Raw genomic sequence first — 14,498 nt, 5'->3', positions numbered from 1 at the left:
GATACGTTATTCCACAGAGCTGAACAGGTGTCGTGGTTCCGTCTCGTTGAGTCGCGAGCCGCCTCCGTCTTTCTCATTACCCCCTCCCTTCATCTGTAGGTACGCGTATCTGCACACCGTCTCACACCCAAAGCCGCAGCAGCATCACGCACACTTTTCGTTTGCTCAACACACCAACATTCATCGACGTCTGTTTAAGGCGCCGTACATGTCAGCAGCGAAGGACACCAGCCACAATGGCAGCGGGTCTGCGAGAGGCGCTTGCATCGCGCCAACCCGTCAAGTTCTGGGAGCTGTTCCTTTGAATCTGTCGTCGCCACCGCCACCGCCGCCGCCGCCGCCGCCCTGTGGCACCACACTTGACTGCTCGCAGGCGGTGCTGCGCATACCGGTCTACGTGACTGCCAAACAAGAGATGGAGAAGACGCAGAAGGAAGCGTTGAAGCCGCTGACGTTTAGGGTGATTCAGCAGCGCATTCGCGACCACTTTGTGCGCGACTTGGACGACGAGACGGAGCTGAAGGGCAACCGCTACATCCTCACCGCCGAGCAAGTGGAGCGATTCCTCTTTCCACTTTTCCAGCGCGCCGACGCTAAAGCTGTGCGCATCCTCGGTGAAGTGTGGGGACGCTCGCGCGACCCTTCGCGTAAGTTGAGTGACCAGATCGTCGCCGTCCTTACTCGCCGCCAACACGTGCTGCTGCAAGGAACGGAGCTGACGCTGATGGAGCTGAAGGAGAAGGTGCTGCTGGTGGCACGGCTGCAGGAGCCACTAACGGCGGGCGAGGTTCGCCAGTTGGCGATTCAGTTGGGCCCCTACAACCGCGAGTGGGTGGAGGAGTGGCTGTGTGCACGTCTCGCAGACGAAGCAGTGGACTCGCTGGCGCTCTGCATCGCCTTGCGGGACGCGGTGCAGCAGAGATTTGGAGCCTTTACCTTCGCGGGGGTTTATTACCCCACAGTACTGGACGACTTGATCGACATGGACGAGCGAGCTCAGAGTTCCATGGTGTACCCGCCGAAGCTAGGCGTGTCGGTGCAGTCTGTTCGCGCACGCGTCTGCGAGGAGCTTTTCATCTTCACCATATTCTGCGGTGTGCCGCTCTCCCTCGATGCCTACTTCCTCGCGGTAGCCCTGCTTGACCGCTTCCTCGCCCGCCGCAGCACCCCCAAAGAGGAGCTGCGGCTGTACAGTATGGCAGCCCTGCTGCTCGCCTCCAAGTGCGACCACTCGTGGCCCACATTGGATCCACACTTCGTGTCCGTCAAGATGAAACTCGTGCAGGAAAACGTCATGGCGGCAGAGGAGGAGATCGTGCGGGCGTTGCAGTTCGATACGGCTGTCTCCACGCTGCACCACTTCTGCGAGGCTCTTGTGCTGCACCAGGACCCGCCGGCGTCCCCGGAGCAGCTCCGACTTCTCGAGTATCTCATCGCTTCGCTTTCCGTTCACACTTACTACGGACAGTACAGGCAGTCTTGCCTGGCAGCTGCGGCGCTGCACAGCAGTCGCCACGCTGCCCGCCTCGCAACCGGTGAGCCAAGTGAGTCGGTGCGCGTACTACTGCCAGTTGTGTGCGCTGCGCTGCAGAAGAACAACGTCGAACGCACTCCAGGCAACCTGCTAAAGCAGATCTATGCTCAGCCAGAGCGCCATGCCGTGAGTCTGATTCCTATAGCAGTCCTGTTCCCTAGCCTGTCGTGCCGCTCCTCGCTCAGTGCCAGTCAGTAAGCGTGCCCTTTCCCTCCACACTTGCACAGCTATTACCGCTTGTGGAGCTTCAGTGACAACCCCGCTTATTGCGAGTCCACTTTCCTTTCCAGTTAACAACATAGATGCATAGATGCACCCATGCACACCTGTGCGCGTAGATGCACAGTCACACCCACCCACCCATAGCTCGATGCGCGCCGTACGTCTCTCTTCTTCCCCCCCCCCCCTTAACTGTTGAACTTTCCATATAGGCGTGCTCCTCTCTGTTTTGCATCGCGCGCTCTGCGTGCGTCTGTGCGCGACTCGCGTTACTTTGCCTGTGTAGCGTTTCTCTCTGCGGTGCACAGATGGGTGGTGACCACTCTTTTTGTTTTTCTCCTTGGCGACTGCGCTTGTGGCGTAGGTGATGGGGGCGCTGCGCTGGTGCTCCTTCTTTTCTACTTCCCGGCGCTCCGTCACTCTCGGGTGTCTCGACAGACGCCCACCCAGAGACACCCCCATACACACAGGAGCGCACCTGGACGGGTAATCACTGGTAGACAAGTGTGTGTGTGTGGATGCGGAGGAGTCTTGGTGGAGGTTAGAAGGTGAGTGGGTCGAAGTAATGGGGGAACGAATGTATATCGTCGAACAACAAGCGAAGAAATGCCGCAAAGCCGAAGACATCTCACGTGTATCCGCGTACCGTTTGTGGTGAGGCCTCAAGGGTTGCGTGTCGGATGCCCTGCTCAACAAATGCCGGCGCTTCCCGCTTCCTTCCGTCCATGACCGTGCAGATTCAGCAGGGAGCTGCTCCATGGAGTTGCTACATAGGGCTTCAAGTGCATCTGGACCGATTGAGCTCTTTGTGAGGCCTGAGGCACGCCATACCTTGCCGTGGGTGCATACAGCGGGATTCGAGGAGCTTGTGTGTGGCGCTGCTGCTGCTGCTTCTCACTGCTTCGGTTCCTGCTGGGTGCTGAAACTTTCATTACCTCACCTCTTCCAGGTCCTCCCACACTCCCATTTTCTCGCACACCGTGTGTCCAACTCTGTTGCGCATTGGGCACCCATGCATGCATCACGTGGGTGTGCCAATGGTCATGCGTGGCGTCTCTCTCTCTCTCTCTCCGCCACAATGGCCGCACTGCTCCGCGCCATGACTCTCTGTACGCTGAAGGACATTGCGTATTCTCCCCTTTTTCCTTCATCACATCCACACCGGCTCTCACGAGCAACGCCATCCCCAACTCCTCTGGCTCTCTCACACACGTCACCATCACTCCCAACTCGTGCTGCTTTTTCTTGCTCGTAAGAGACTCATCAATGTGCTGTGACGCATTCAAGCGGGAAGCTCCTCTCATCACTGCCCTACACGCCTCTTCATATCTCTTTCGGGTCTCCATTACGCCAAAGCTGATTTGGTACCAACGTGCAAGCACAGGGGCGGTGCAGCACCAGAGGTAGATCACGTGCAAGAGAAAATCACTCTGAGCCTTCACATCTCTACCCGTGCTTGTCTACCAGCAACCGCGGTATTTTCTATCGTCATCAGCAGTTTGTCGTCCGCAAGGGTGTGTCTGTACACATCATGATACGGTCTGCTCAGGTCATTGACGGCAAAGCGATTGCGGCCGCCATCTTCAGTGAGATTAAGGATGAGGTAGCGGCCTTGAGAGAGCTTCACGGCGGCAAGGTGCCAGGCCTCGCCTCCATTATCGTAGGGCAGCGCAAGGACTCTCAAAAGTATGTGCAGCTGAAGCACAAAGCCGCCGTGGAGGTTGGGATGGCCAGCTTCAATGTTGAACTGCCAGAGGACACTTCGCAGGAGGTGCTGGAGTCCAACGTTGAGAAGCTGAACAGTGACCCGAGCTGCCACGGCATCATTGTCCAGCTGCCTCTACCGAAGCACCTGGATGAACATCAAGCGTTAGAGAAGATCAACCCATGCAAGGACGCCGATGCGCTGCTGCCCATTAACATTGGCCTGCTCCACTGCAAGGACAGGGCGCCGCCCTTCACTCCATGCACGGCGAAGGGCGTCATTGTGCTCTTGAGGCGTTGTGGTATCGAGATGGCCGGCAAGCGCGCGGTTGTGCTGGGCCGCAGCAACATCGTTGGCGCCCCTGTTGCCGCGCTCCTCATGAAGGAAAATGCCACTGTCACCATTCTGCACTCCGGTACGTCAGAGGAGGACATGATTGACTACCTGCGGACCGCCGACATCGTCGTCGCGGCAATGGGTCGGCCCGGGTATGTCAAGGGGGAGTGGATTAAGGAGGGGGCCGCCGTCGTGGATGTTGGCACGACGCCCGTGACAGACCCATCGAAAAAGGCGGGCTATCGTCTTGTCGGTGACGTCTGCTTCGAGGCGGCTGCCGCGCGCGCTGCGTGGATCTCCCCGGTGCCCGGTGGCGTGGGCCCCATGACGATAGCCATGCTCCTCCAAAACACCCTCGAGGGCTTCAAGGCTGCGGTGAGCGTATCGTAAGCTACGCGGTGCGCTCCACCTCTTCCAGCTTTCTCATTGAGAGCCTGCGTGTGCCTCCAGGGAGGAAGTGACACGAGAGGAGAGGTGATGGGGAAGAGGGCGGGGGAGGGCAAGAGATGCAGCGCTGTGCAGATCGCTAGTTTCGCAGGAGAAGGGAACCTCTATTCTCCGCATGCCACGTCCTGTGCGCTGCATCGCCGGCTGGCGAGGGTGCGTCTGTGAGGATGCATCATCATCTCTCTCTGCCAGCCATGCAAAAGATGCCCCAAACAAGGCTGACATGAGACGGTCCTCCCCTCTCCCCACAGCCACATCATCCCTGAAGCCTGTGGACATGAGCACCACTACTCGAGAACTTTTGAAATATGCCCAGCATGCAGCGGCGGCGTGGCTGGTGTGCCAACACTCTATGAGGGCGTCAATGAAAGGAAAGCCGGCACTCGCAGCACCGGGGCGTGTCACTGTCCATGTCCACCAGAGTCACTTCCCCCCCCCCCTTTGACATCGGAGAGAAACAAACGTTTGCCTCTCGCTAGAAAAACGAGGTTACTCGTACCGCCTCTCAGAGTGCCACGCGCTGTGATGGATGACTGTTCCTCCTTGAGTGGTCCACACACCCTCCTCCACTGCCTAAGCGGCCCCATAGAGGCCTGTACTGTCGTTGCCGCCGATACGACGTCCACCGCCATGCTCCTCTCCTCCTCTTCCTCCTCTTCCTCCTCCTCTCTCTCTGCGCTGCCCTTTCAAGTGGGGGGCTGTGGCACATCCACAGCCACTGTTCACAAGAACACGAGTGTGCATCGAGATGTCTGAGGCATCTCCAACGACGGGGGTGGCGTTCGCAAGTCCGGCGTTGACCTCGCAGCCCTACAGTGGCATCGAGGCCTCGAGGAAGCGGCGCCAGAAGCCCATTTCCTTTCAGCGCATGGCCATGATCCAAGAGGAGATTGCACGCATCAACCAGCACCTTGAGGCGCTAGAAGCAAGCGAGAACAAGACTGCCGGTCCTGACTCAGTTGGGCAGCATAACCTCATCCCCGAAGATGTCGTCGATCCCGTCGTGTTGCACATGCTCACCGTGGAACTATGTGAACTGGCGGCCTCTGGCGACGCCGTCGGTGCCCGAATTCTATTGACCGGCGGCGCAGACCCCAACAGTCGTGACTACGACGGGAGTACACTGCTGCACATTGCCTGCACGAATGGTCGCCTAGGAGTGGTCATGGTGCTCCTTGAATTCGGCGCCGATCCCTCGCTGCTGGACCGCGACGGCAACACTCCTCTTGAAGTAGCAGAGGAGAACGGCTTCGGTGACGTCGTGCAGGCACTGTCACGCTGCTTCAACTTCGGGGCCAACGCGGCGCCTGATTCCTTTACCGGGCAGCCATCGTCCCTCGAGCTGTCGCCTGCATCGATGCACGCGCCGGACTTCTCCGCCGTCCCACAGCCCATGCTCGGATCCCTCATTGTCATAATGGTGGGGCTTCCAGGGCGCGGCAAGACTTATGTTGCGGAGCAAATTCGGCGGTACTTCCAGTGGAACGGGCTAGCGTGCAGGATCTTCTCGCACCAAGCATGCCGCCGTCGTGTCGAGCGGACTATGACGGAGGGGGTGGACAGAGACGCCAGCGTCTTGTCTCCGACCGGCGTGGCGGAAGTGGAGTTTCGAATTGCCAAGGAGCTGGCGCACGACCTCACCACGTACATCTGCAAGACCAGCGGTGTTGCCATCCTTGACGGCACACAGACAACACATGCACGGCGCCAGTACCTCCTGCGTGCGATTCGCGATACGCGCCAGATCAACATGACGCGCGTCGTCTTTGTGGAGGTGGTGAACAACAACAAGGAGACGATCCACCGCAATATCCTGCACGCCAAGGAAATGTTCCCGAACGCACCGGAGGACTTTGTGGATCGCTACTACAAGGTGATGGCGCAGCACGAGGCGGTGTACAAGACCCTCAATCCAGTTACAGACTGTGATATGTCCTACATTCGCATTGAGGACACCCAGACGTACTCGTTGAATATGATCTCTGGCTGGATGCCCAGCCGACTAGCCTTTATGCTTCACAACCTCAGTCACTCCCCCATGAACTTGTACCTCACTCGCGCCGGCGAGTACGTGGACTTACTGAGCGATCGCATCGGTGGCAACTCGCGCCTCACCGAGCGAGGCCGCGCCTACAGCCGTGTCCTCTTTGAATACTTCCATAAGGAAATTCCGTCCACAACGTCCTTGACCGTCATGACGAGCTGCGCGAAGCGGTGCACGCAGACAGTGCACTACTTTGCCGAGGAGTCCATCAAGCATCATTCCACGCCGACCACTGCCTCCGAGCAAGTGGTAGGCAGCCCATCTCTGCGCTGCCGCGTCTTGTATTTTCCTACACTGGACGACATCAATCACGGCGATTGCGAAGGACAGCTGCTGTCTGACGTTATGCGAACAATGCCGAACACCCTGCAGTCCATGAAGGCGGACCCATACTACACTGCATGGCCGAATGGCGAGTGTATTCACCAAGTCTTTAACTCGCGCCTGGAGCCTCACATCCACGACATCCAGGCCAGCACCACGCCAGTGCTGGTCACCTCTCACCTCCATCTCTTGCAGGGTCTCTACTCGTACTTCGTGACGGACGGCGATAACATCGTCGCACCGCAGAACGCGTTCAAAATCGACATCCCGCTTGAGCACGTCGTCAAAATCCGTATGGTCGGTGTGAACCGCGTCGCCGAGCTCATTGACCTCTCTGAGGCCGTCGTGGCTATACAGCGGAGCGAGACGGAACTGTCCACCTGACAGCGGCTGCGTGTAGAGGAGTGGCAGCGCCCCCTTCTCTCTCTTTCAAGGGTGTTTGTGTGTTTCTGGCGCTGATGGGCGCTCTGTCTTTCTATTTTGCCATGTTAGCGCATTTCTCTCGAATGCTAACCAGAAAGAAAAACGCGTGCACGCGCATCTGTCTCTGTGCCTCTCTCTCTGTGTGTGTGCGCGTGTGCGTGCGTCTGTGTGGAGCGAAGAAGACGGGCGTCACGGGGCTTCGTGCGATTGCATCCAGGGGAGGATGTCTTTCACTAGTCCTGAAGCTTCCTTTACCGCCTTCCTCTCTCCCCTTGTCATGTTTGTCTGGTTTGCGAGCGGTTTATACCGTCGTTTTGCCTTTATTTTTTTTTCTGATTTTCCTGCCTTCTCCTTCCCGCCCGTCCCCCTCTCGTTGTGTGTGTGCGCGTGTGTTTGTATGCGCTGACCCTGCGCCAGCAGTCGTGCATCTCTCTCTCTCTCTCTGCCTGCGCGTTCTTGAGGTCTCTCCTGGACTGCGTGCTCCGCCTCCTCTTCTCTGTTTACCGCACTTCCGACCGCGCACCCTCGCCACTGCACGTGCACCCCCTGCACTAGCACACATAGCATTCCCTCTCTCAGAAGTGTCTGTATGAGTCCTGTGCGCCGTCACTCAATCTCGTTGCTTCTGTGCATCGCCTCACGCACCCTAGCCGTGGATGGGGCCCTGAAGGCGCCGGCAGTTGTCCGTGAACTTAGGCGTTGTCTTGCCCTTCTCTCTGCCCCTTCTGTGAACTCTAATGACTACCGCGCGCTGTGTGCTGCCGAGGAATGTCCGACCGACGCACTACCACATAGCCATCTCTCCAGATCTGGAGCATGCCACCTTCTCGGCTGAAGTCACCATCGACGTGCGCATCGCGGAGCCCACCAACTCCTTCACGCTGAATGCGGTGGGGCTGACGTTTTCGGACGTCTCGGTGCGCGCCACCGTCGGCGGTGGTGCTCCAGTGACTGTGCAGAGCATCATGGAGTCGACGGAGGACCAACGTATATCTGTGCAGGTCGATTGTGCAGTCGCCGATGCTGCCCAGCTGCGATTCTGCTACACGGCGGCCATCACTGACAACCTCTTCGCCTTCTACCGCAGCCACTACACGTACGAGGGCGTAACGTCATACGTGGGGGCGACACAGATGTGCCCCGCTGAAGCCCGCCGCGTCTTTCCGTGTTGGGACGAGCCTGCCATTAAGGCAACGTTTGCCCTCGACATTACCGTTCCTGCGAAGCTGCAGGTGTGGAGCAACGACGCGCCGCTCGAAGTAGTGCAGCTGCCAGACGGCTTGGCGCGCTGGGTTTTCCGCCCTGCCATAGCGATGTCCACCTACCTTGTTGCCTGGGTGATTGGGGAGCTGGACACGGCGGAGGTGACGGCGCCGCGGAGCGCTGCCGCAGTGGCTGGGCAGGGCGGCGCACTGGCATCGCCCTCCTCCATTGTCATCCGTGCCATTACCCCGCGCGGGAAGATCGAGCAGGCACAGTTCGCACTGACGGTGGCCGCGCAAGTGCTGCCGCTCTACGAGACCTACTTCCAGTCCCCGTACATCTTTTCCAAACTTGACCTCATCGCGTTGCCCAACTTTGCCTTTGGGGCCATGGAGAACTGGGGCTGCATCACGTTTCGTGAGCAGACGCTGCTGGCCTCGGCGGAGGCGAGCGCCACGCAGAAGGAGCGGGTTGCGATGGTGGTGGCGCATGAGTTGGCCCATCAGTGGTTTGGCAACTTGGTGACCATGGCCTGGTGGTCGGACCTGTGGCTGAACGAGTCTTTTGCCACCTACATGGCCATGTGGGCAGTGAGCAAGATCTTTCCCGAATGGGTGGTGGACACGCAGTTTGTGTACAACGAGGGCAGCGGGGCATTCCAGCTGGACGCAATGCGCTCCTCGCACCCGATTGAACTGCCGGTGGTGGATGTGCAAGAGGTGGACAGCATCTTTGATGCCATCAGCTATTCTAAGGGAGCCATGGTGCTGCGCATGGCGGCCAAGTTCGTCGGCGAGGCAGGATTCCAGCGCGGGTTGGTCAACTATCTCTCCCGCTACGCTTACGCGGCGGCTACGTCTGTGCAGCTATGGGACGCCCTCTCTGGCCCAGCAGCACCGAATTTGAAAGGGGTTCTTCACAACTGGACGAGGGAGCAGGGGTACCCGTATGTGCAGGCCGTGCACGACGCAGAAGCCAGTACACTGACGCTGACGCAGCGGCGCTTCCTCGTCCTGAACGACGCGACACCAGCCGAGGACGCGGCGCTGTGGAAGGTTCCCATGTACTACACATATGGGACCGGAGATGGTGAGGTCAATACGGTACCCATCGTACTCGCCGATCGTACCGTCACTGTCCCGATCGACGGCGCAGTCTGGGTGAAGGTGAACAGCGACCAGATCGCCTTCTGCCGTGTGCAGTACACGGAAGCGATGCTGCGCGGACTCGTGGGCCCGCTCTCCACGAAGCTTATCAATGGCACGGACCGCTACTCCCTCCTCGCAGACTACGCGGCCTTCGCGCGCGGAGGCTACTGTGACACGGTGCAAGCCATGGAACTTCTCTCGCACTACCACAGCGAGGAGGACTACACAGTGTGGTGCGAGGTGGCCCACTTCGAGAAGAATCTGCGTAGCATCCTCGGTGGCTGTCTGCCGGAGGTGCGCGCCGCGTTCAACGACTTCTGCGATCGTCTCTACGCTCCGGCGATGCAGCGGCTCGGGTTGCAACCGCGCCATGACGACGGTCACCGCACTCAGCAATCGCGCCTGCTGATCTTCTCTCGGCTCCTCGCGTGCAGCAACGCCGAGACAGTTGCGGTGGCGCAGGAGCTCTACGACAATCGCGCCACATCCTCGATTTCGCTCGATATGCTCGGCTGCGTGTACTCTGTGCACATCCACACCCATGGTGCAGCGGCGATGGCCGAGGTGCAGGAGCTCATCGCCAAAGCTACCTACGCGGAGGAACGGGCGCAGTACCTTGGCGCACTCGCAGCGGTGGCGGAGCCGTCCACTGATGTGCCAAGGCTGATGGACTATCTTTTGTCGGACGCGGTGAACAGTCAGGACATGCTGACGGTGCTGCTAGGCTTGGCGGAGGGCGCACAGACGCAGCGCGTCTTTGTTGAGCAACTCATCCACAAGTGGCCGCTTCTGTCGCAGAAGGCGCCGTCCGTGCTGCTGGCGAGGATGCTGAAGCTGCTTGAGCATTGTAGTGACGAGGCAATGGTGACTCCGCTGCGTCGCTTCTTTGACTGCATGCCTGGTGAAATGCAGTCTCGTACTCGTATGGCCTTCGAACAGGGCGTGGAGGGCTTGCGGTGCAATGCGGCGTGGGTCGCTCGTGATGGCGCCAAGATTGCCCGCTATTTACTGCGCAAGTGAACCCCCTGAAAGATAAGGTCGCTTCTGGTAGGGGGTGGGGGTAACGGGAGGAGTGCAAGGAAACACGGCAAGTTGAGGAGAGCATGGCGCTGCTTGGGGTGGCAGCTGTGCTCAGTGCTGCAACCTGTGCTGCTACGCACTCCCTCTTTTACTGTATTTCCCTCCTTCTCTGGCCTTCGTATCCTGTGTGAGCGTCGTGAAGTTGCCCGTTACCTCCAGTGCACCCTTTTCTTGCTCTCTCCGCTTGTCCCCCTCTTCTCTGCGGCTCTACCTGCCCGTATGCCACGCCAGCCTTCTCCAACACTGCACTCACTTTTGCCGGTGGGCCCTGATGTCTGTTTCCCTCACTGTGGGGTTGTGGTAGTGGCGGTTGCGCATCAAGGCGCTTTCTCTCTCTTTGTGGGCGCCTCTCTGTGTCTCGCAAGAGGCGTGGTCAAACGTCAACCACGGCACGACTTCGTGCACCGCACATGCGGCTCGAGACACCATCACCAAGGGAAAGGTGCGGGGCTGTCCGTCAGTCGCTCTCTATCGCGTCTTCCTTCTACGTTCCTCTTCGTTCCTCTTCTCCTCTTTCCGGATAAATGCAACTGTTGAGCTGGCTGGACTGCGGTGTTCGTGCACTTGCACCTATGTGCACCTACTCCTCTTCGGCGCCTCTCTGTGCCTCGCCTATCCACCCGCCTACACGCATAGAGGGGCCTATTGCACAGGCGCGGCAATGTCGCTAAAAGCGAAGCTCGACGTCTACCCGGTGGAGAACTACACTCAGGCTTCAGTGGATGTTTCCAACCGCAACGGCGGAGTGTCGGGACGCAAAGTCAACGCTGGCATTGGCAGCTCTGCTCTACTTCGACCCCGAAACGCCATTGAAAAGTTGCTAACCTTGAAGAAGCGGTGTGAGGAAGAGCTGTGTGTGCACTCCGTCGAGGGCGTGCTTCTCGTCCACCTCCACCGCCACCCCCACGTTCTCCTCATGAAGCAGATAAACGCGAGGAGTCGCGATGCGGACGGTATGCGTACCGTGCCGCCGTCCAACATGAACGCTGAGGTCATGTATCGCCTGCCGGGCGGCCGCTGTCGCCGTGGCGAGGCAGAGGAAGGCTGTCTACTGCGCAAGTTGGGCCGGCACTTGTTGAACGAAGCGAAGACGCCAGCCGGAGCTTCTGAGGTGGCGAACACCGGTAACTCTGACACGGTCGTGGATGTTGGCATGGCGCATAACGCGTCCAAGGCGGGTCGCTTCTTCCGTATCGGGGAGGTGTTGTCGACGTGGTATCGGCCGTACTTCACACCGCACATGTACCCATACGTTCCAGCACATATCGCGGCGAGCAGTGTACGGGAAGTGCGCACGGTTTACCTCGTACACGTTGAGCCAACGGTATACTTTAACATGGTGCAGGAGGGCGTGGAGCTGGTGGCAGCACCGCTCTTCGATCTGTACGAGAACTCCAGCAAGTACGGTCCGATCATTTCGAGTCTGCCGGTGCTCCTCTCGCGCGTGCTCATCAACTACTGCAGCACTGAGTACTGAGAGGTAGTGAGCAGATAGGCGGGTGCTGGGTGAGATGGTTGTCTGCTGGCTGCGCTAGTAAGCTCTGTCGCGGTGGATGGGTTCAATAGCCTCATTGCTGATGCGCCCTCTCGCAACCATGTTGCGAGCATGCTCTCAGGCACCGTCCCACTTGTTCAAGCGCAGACGCCCGCACACGGGCACGTCAAATGTTTGTGGCTGCAGTGTTGTACTTGTTGTTTGGATGTGCGTGCGCGCGTCTGCTAGGGTTCGAGTGCTTTCCCGTTGACGCAGCCGAAGCAACGACCACCACGGGTAACGAAAGTGTAGAATGGGTCAACGTTGCGCTCTGAAGCTGCAGCTGACGGATGTGCTGAGGCGTTGGTGGTTATCAGAGATGGGGGAGATTGAGTGCAAAGGGGTAGTAAAACCAACGCGGAAGCCCTGCAGACTTGCTGCTACGTGTGACCTGTACTGGTGCCTCTCAGGCCGCTTGGCTTTCACTTCCCTCCGTCTTCATGAAGCTGCCCCTCCTGCTACTCTTGTTGTTGGCGTAATACTGTGATCTCGACTCGACTGACTGGGGAGTGGCATCCCTAAGCGCGGCCAAGTGGCGCCTGTCGCTCTCTCCCTCTGTGGGTGTTGTGTGTGAGGGCTCCCTCTACTTCCTCTTTCACGTGGTCTCTGCCACGCCGTGTGCTTTCCTTTGATTCTGGCGCACACCGGGGAATGCGGTCCACCACCTCCTCTTCCTCTTTTTCCCAGCTTCAGCTCACACGCCTTACCCCTCGTCACGTCTCCCCACCGCTTTGCCACACCCCCTTTTCCCGCCTCTCAAACAGAGTGCACAGCCTCTTCCTCACTCAGTCGTGTGGTCCCGCTCTCTCTCTCTCTCTCACATACACACATACGAGAAACACGCACACGAGCGTCAGCGCCCGCGGCGGCCACTGCCGTAGCATCTCTGTGCTCTCAAGGTCCTATACTGGCACATTCGGCACTACCACAGGAGACTGGCATGGTGCTGTTCTTCATCTGTGTTCCTCCAGCTGTCATTTCCCCTCCGCAACACACTGGTGGAGGCAAGTGTTGTTGGCAACCTGAGCGTGAGACGCATCGCACATGGTGAGTACGCCTTTCTCAGCGCCCATACGCTTCTCCACACGTCCAGACGCGCACACTGTGCGGCCCCACTGTCATGGGTCAGCGGCAGTCCTTTGAATCAAAGCTGCAGATGTGCGTGTGCAACCATAATGTGGAGCAGATGAAGGAGCTCATCCAGGACCCCGAGTTTGTGGCGGAGAACATGAGCGATACGATATTTGTTGACCTTGTCGAGCGTCAGTGGGACCCGTCAACGACGATGGCATTTGCCAAGAAGGCGAATGACCACCAGCTCGCCATTCTCGTCAGTACGGCGATCATACACTCCAGCGTGCTTCCACTCAGCACGCTGTTCCATCTTATGAGGGACGCCCCTGACACCATCCGGAAGGAGCATCTTGACGAGCTCTTCATGACGGCGTGCGACCACATCGACACCGAGGCGGTGAAGGCGCTGTTGGCGGCCAAGTGCTTTGACTCGGGGGATGGGCGCCCAATTGTGACAGTCGTACGCCGTGAGCTCAGTAAGAGGGCGCCCGATGAAGAGCTTGTTCAGCTCGTTCTCGACTCTCTTCCTGGGCATGAGGACCTGGCGACTTACCTGCTTGAGACGTGTGTGCCCACCGCGAAAAATGAGGCAACCAAGGCAATGCTAACAGCAAAGCTGAAGAGCTACCTGAAGAATACGTAGCGTGATGGCTGAGGTACCCTTCGCCACCCCGTCTTCCGTTCCTCTGCGTCTTGAGTGCCTCTCGTCAATCCTCCTGCCCCCCCCCCCCACGCCACCCGCGAAACAGCGACAGAGCCGAGGAAGACGGGGATCGCTAAAGGGCGGCTCCTCGTTTCTGCGTCGACATGCTACTCCTGTCGCACTCACGCATTTTTACCTCTTTTTCCCCGCATCGTAACCCTCGCTTCTTGTGTTCTCTTGCACTCCTCTCTCTCCGTCCCTCGTTGTGTTGCCCCTGAGTGCGTTGGTGTGTGCTCGAGCAAGGGGAGGTGCAGTAGTCTGAGGTAGCGAAACAAGCAGCGGCAGCATGCGCTGCTGACAGTGTGCTGTGACCTGCTTAGCTCTACGGACGAGGCGGAAACGAGCAGCGGCGGAAGCAAGAAGAGCGTGTCTTTGAAATAGGAACGGGGAGGACTGGCGCGTGGACTCCACCGCTTCACTTGTGCGCTCCCTCGTTCATTCTTCTTTACTCTTTGCCACCTCAGCCTCCCCGTCACCCGGTGAGTTTTCACGTGCGAGCCAACTAGTGGAATGTGCGTGCACTGTGGAACGACATGATGTGCTCTCGAGCACGCGCAGATTTTTTCTCTCCCTCTGAACATACAATCAGTGCTCTCCTCCCCTCTTCTTTGTCTTCTGCTCTGCGGCGGAGGGCCTCTCTCCACTCACCTCGTCGCGTCGCTCGTGATTCGTCACACCCGACGGCCGACACTCAAAGCGTCTTTGCCAGCGAGGAGGAGCTCGC

The 14,498-nt window shown here is 58.8% G+C and overlaps 6 protein-coding genes across 6 annotated transcripts; all 6 read left to right on the top strand.

Moving 5' to 3' along the window:
• Positions 1–415: 415 nt before the first annotated feature.
• On the top strand, positions 416–1,732 carry CYC8 (mitotic cyclin, putative; the record flags this gene model as incomplete). The annotated part of the gene is made up of 1 exon (XM_010701552.1): positions 416–1,732. One exon carries the CDS (start codon positions 416–418, stop codon positions 1,730–1,732), a length of 1,317 nt encoding a protein of 438 aa, XP_010699854.1.
• A 1,552-nt stretch (positions 1,733–3,284) lies between these two features.
• LPMP_260320 (C-1-tetrahydrofolate synthase, cytoplasmic, putative) lies at positions 3,285–4,184 on the top strand (the record flags this gene model as incomplete). Its single annotated transcript, XM_010701551.1, has 1 exon — positions 3,285–4,184. One exon carries the CDS (start codon positions 3,285–3,287, stop codon positions 4,182–4,184), a length of 900 nt encoding a protein of 299 aa, XP_010699853.1.
• Positions 4,185–4,989: 805 nt separating this feature from the next.
• LPMP_260310 (6-phosphofructo-2-kinase/fructose-2,6-biphosphatase-1-like protein) lies at positions 4,990–6,993 on the top strand (the record flags this gene model as incomplete). The annotated part of the gene is made up of 1 exon (XM_010701550.1): positions 4,990–6,993. One exon carries the CDS (start codon positions 4,990–4,992, stop codon positions 6,991–6,993), a length of 2,004 nt encoding a protein of 667 aa, XP_010699852.1.
• Positions 6,994–7,769: 776 nt separating this feature from the next.
• LPMP_260300 (aminopeptidase-like protein) lies at positions 7,770–10,403 on the top strand (the record flags this gene model as incomplete). The annotated part of the gene is made up of 1 exon (XM_010701549.1): positions 7,770–10,403. One exon carries the CDS (start codon positions 7,770–7,772, stop codon positions 10,401–10,403), a length of 2,634 nt encoding a protein of 877 aa, XP_010699851.1.
• Positions 10,404–11,124: 721 nt separating this feature from the next.
• LPMP_260290 (nucleotide hydrolase, putative) lies at positions 11,125–11,940 on the top strand (the record flags this gene model as incomplete). Its single annotated transcript, XM_010701548.1, has 1 exon — positions 11,125–11,940. The coding sequence occupies one exon, from the start codon at positions 11,125–11,127 to the stop codon at positions 11,938–11,940; it is 816 nt and encodes a 271-aa protein (XP_010699850.1).
• A 1,177-nt stretch (positions 11,941–13,117) lies between these two features.
• On the top strand, positions 13,118–13,714 carry LPMP_260280 (hypothetical protein; the record flags this gene model as incomplete). The annotated part of the gene is made up of 1 exon (XM_010701547.1): positions 13,118–13,714. The coding sequence occupies one exon, from the start codon at positions 13,118–13,120 to the stop codon at positions 13,712–13,714; it is 597 nt and encodes a 198-aa protein (XP_010699849.1).
• Positions 13,715–14,498: the final 784 nt, after the last annotated feature.

This window comes from Leishmania panamensis (assembly GCF_000755165.1).
Source record: "Leishmania panamensis strain MHOM/PA/94/PSC-1 chromosome 26 sequence".
NCBI lineage: Eukaryota > Euglenozoa > Kinetoplastea > Trypanosomatida > Trypanosomatidae > Leishmania > Leishmania panamensis.
Note: the sequence above shows the minus strand (reverse complement) of the source record. Positions and strands in the feature narration are given on the sequence as shown.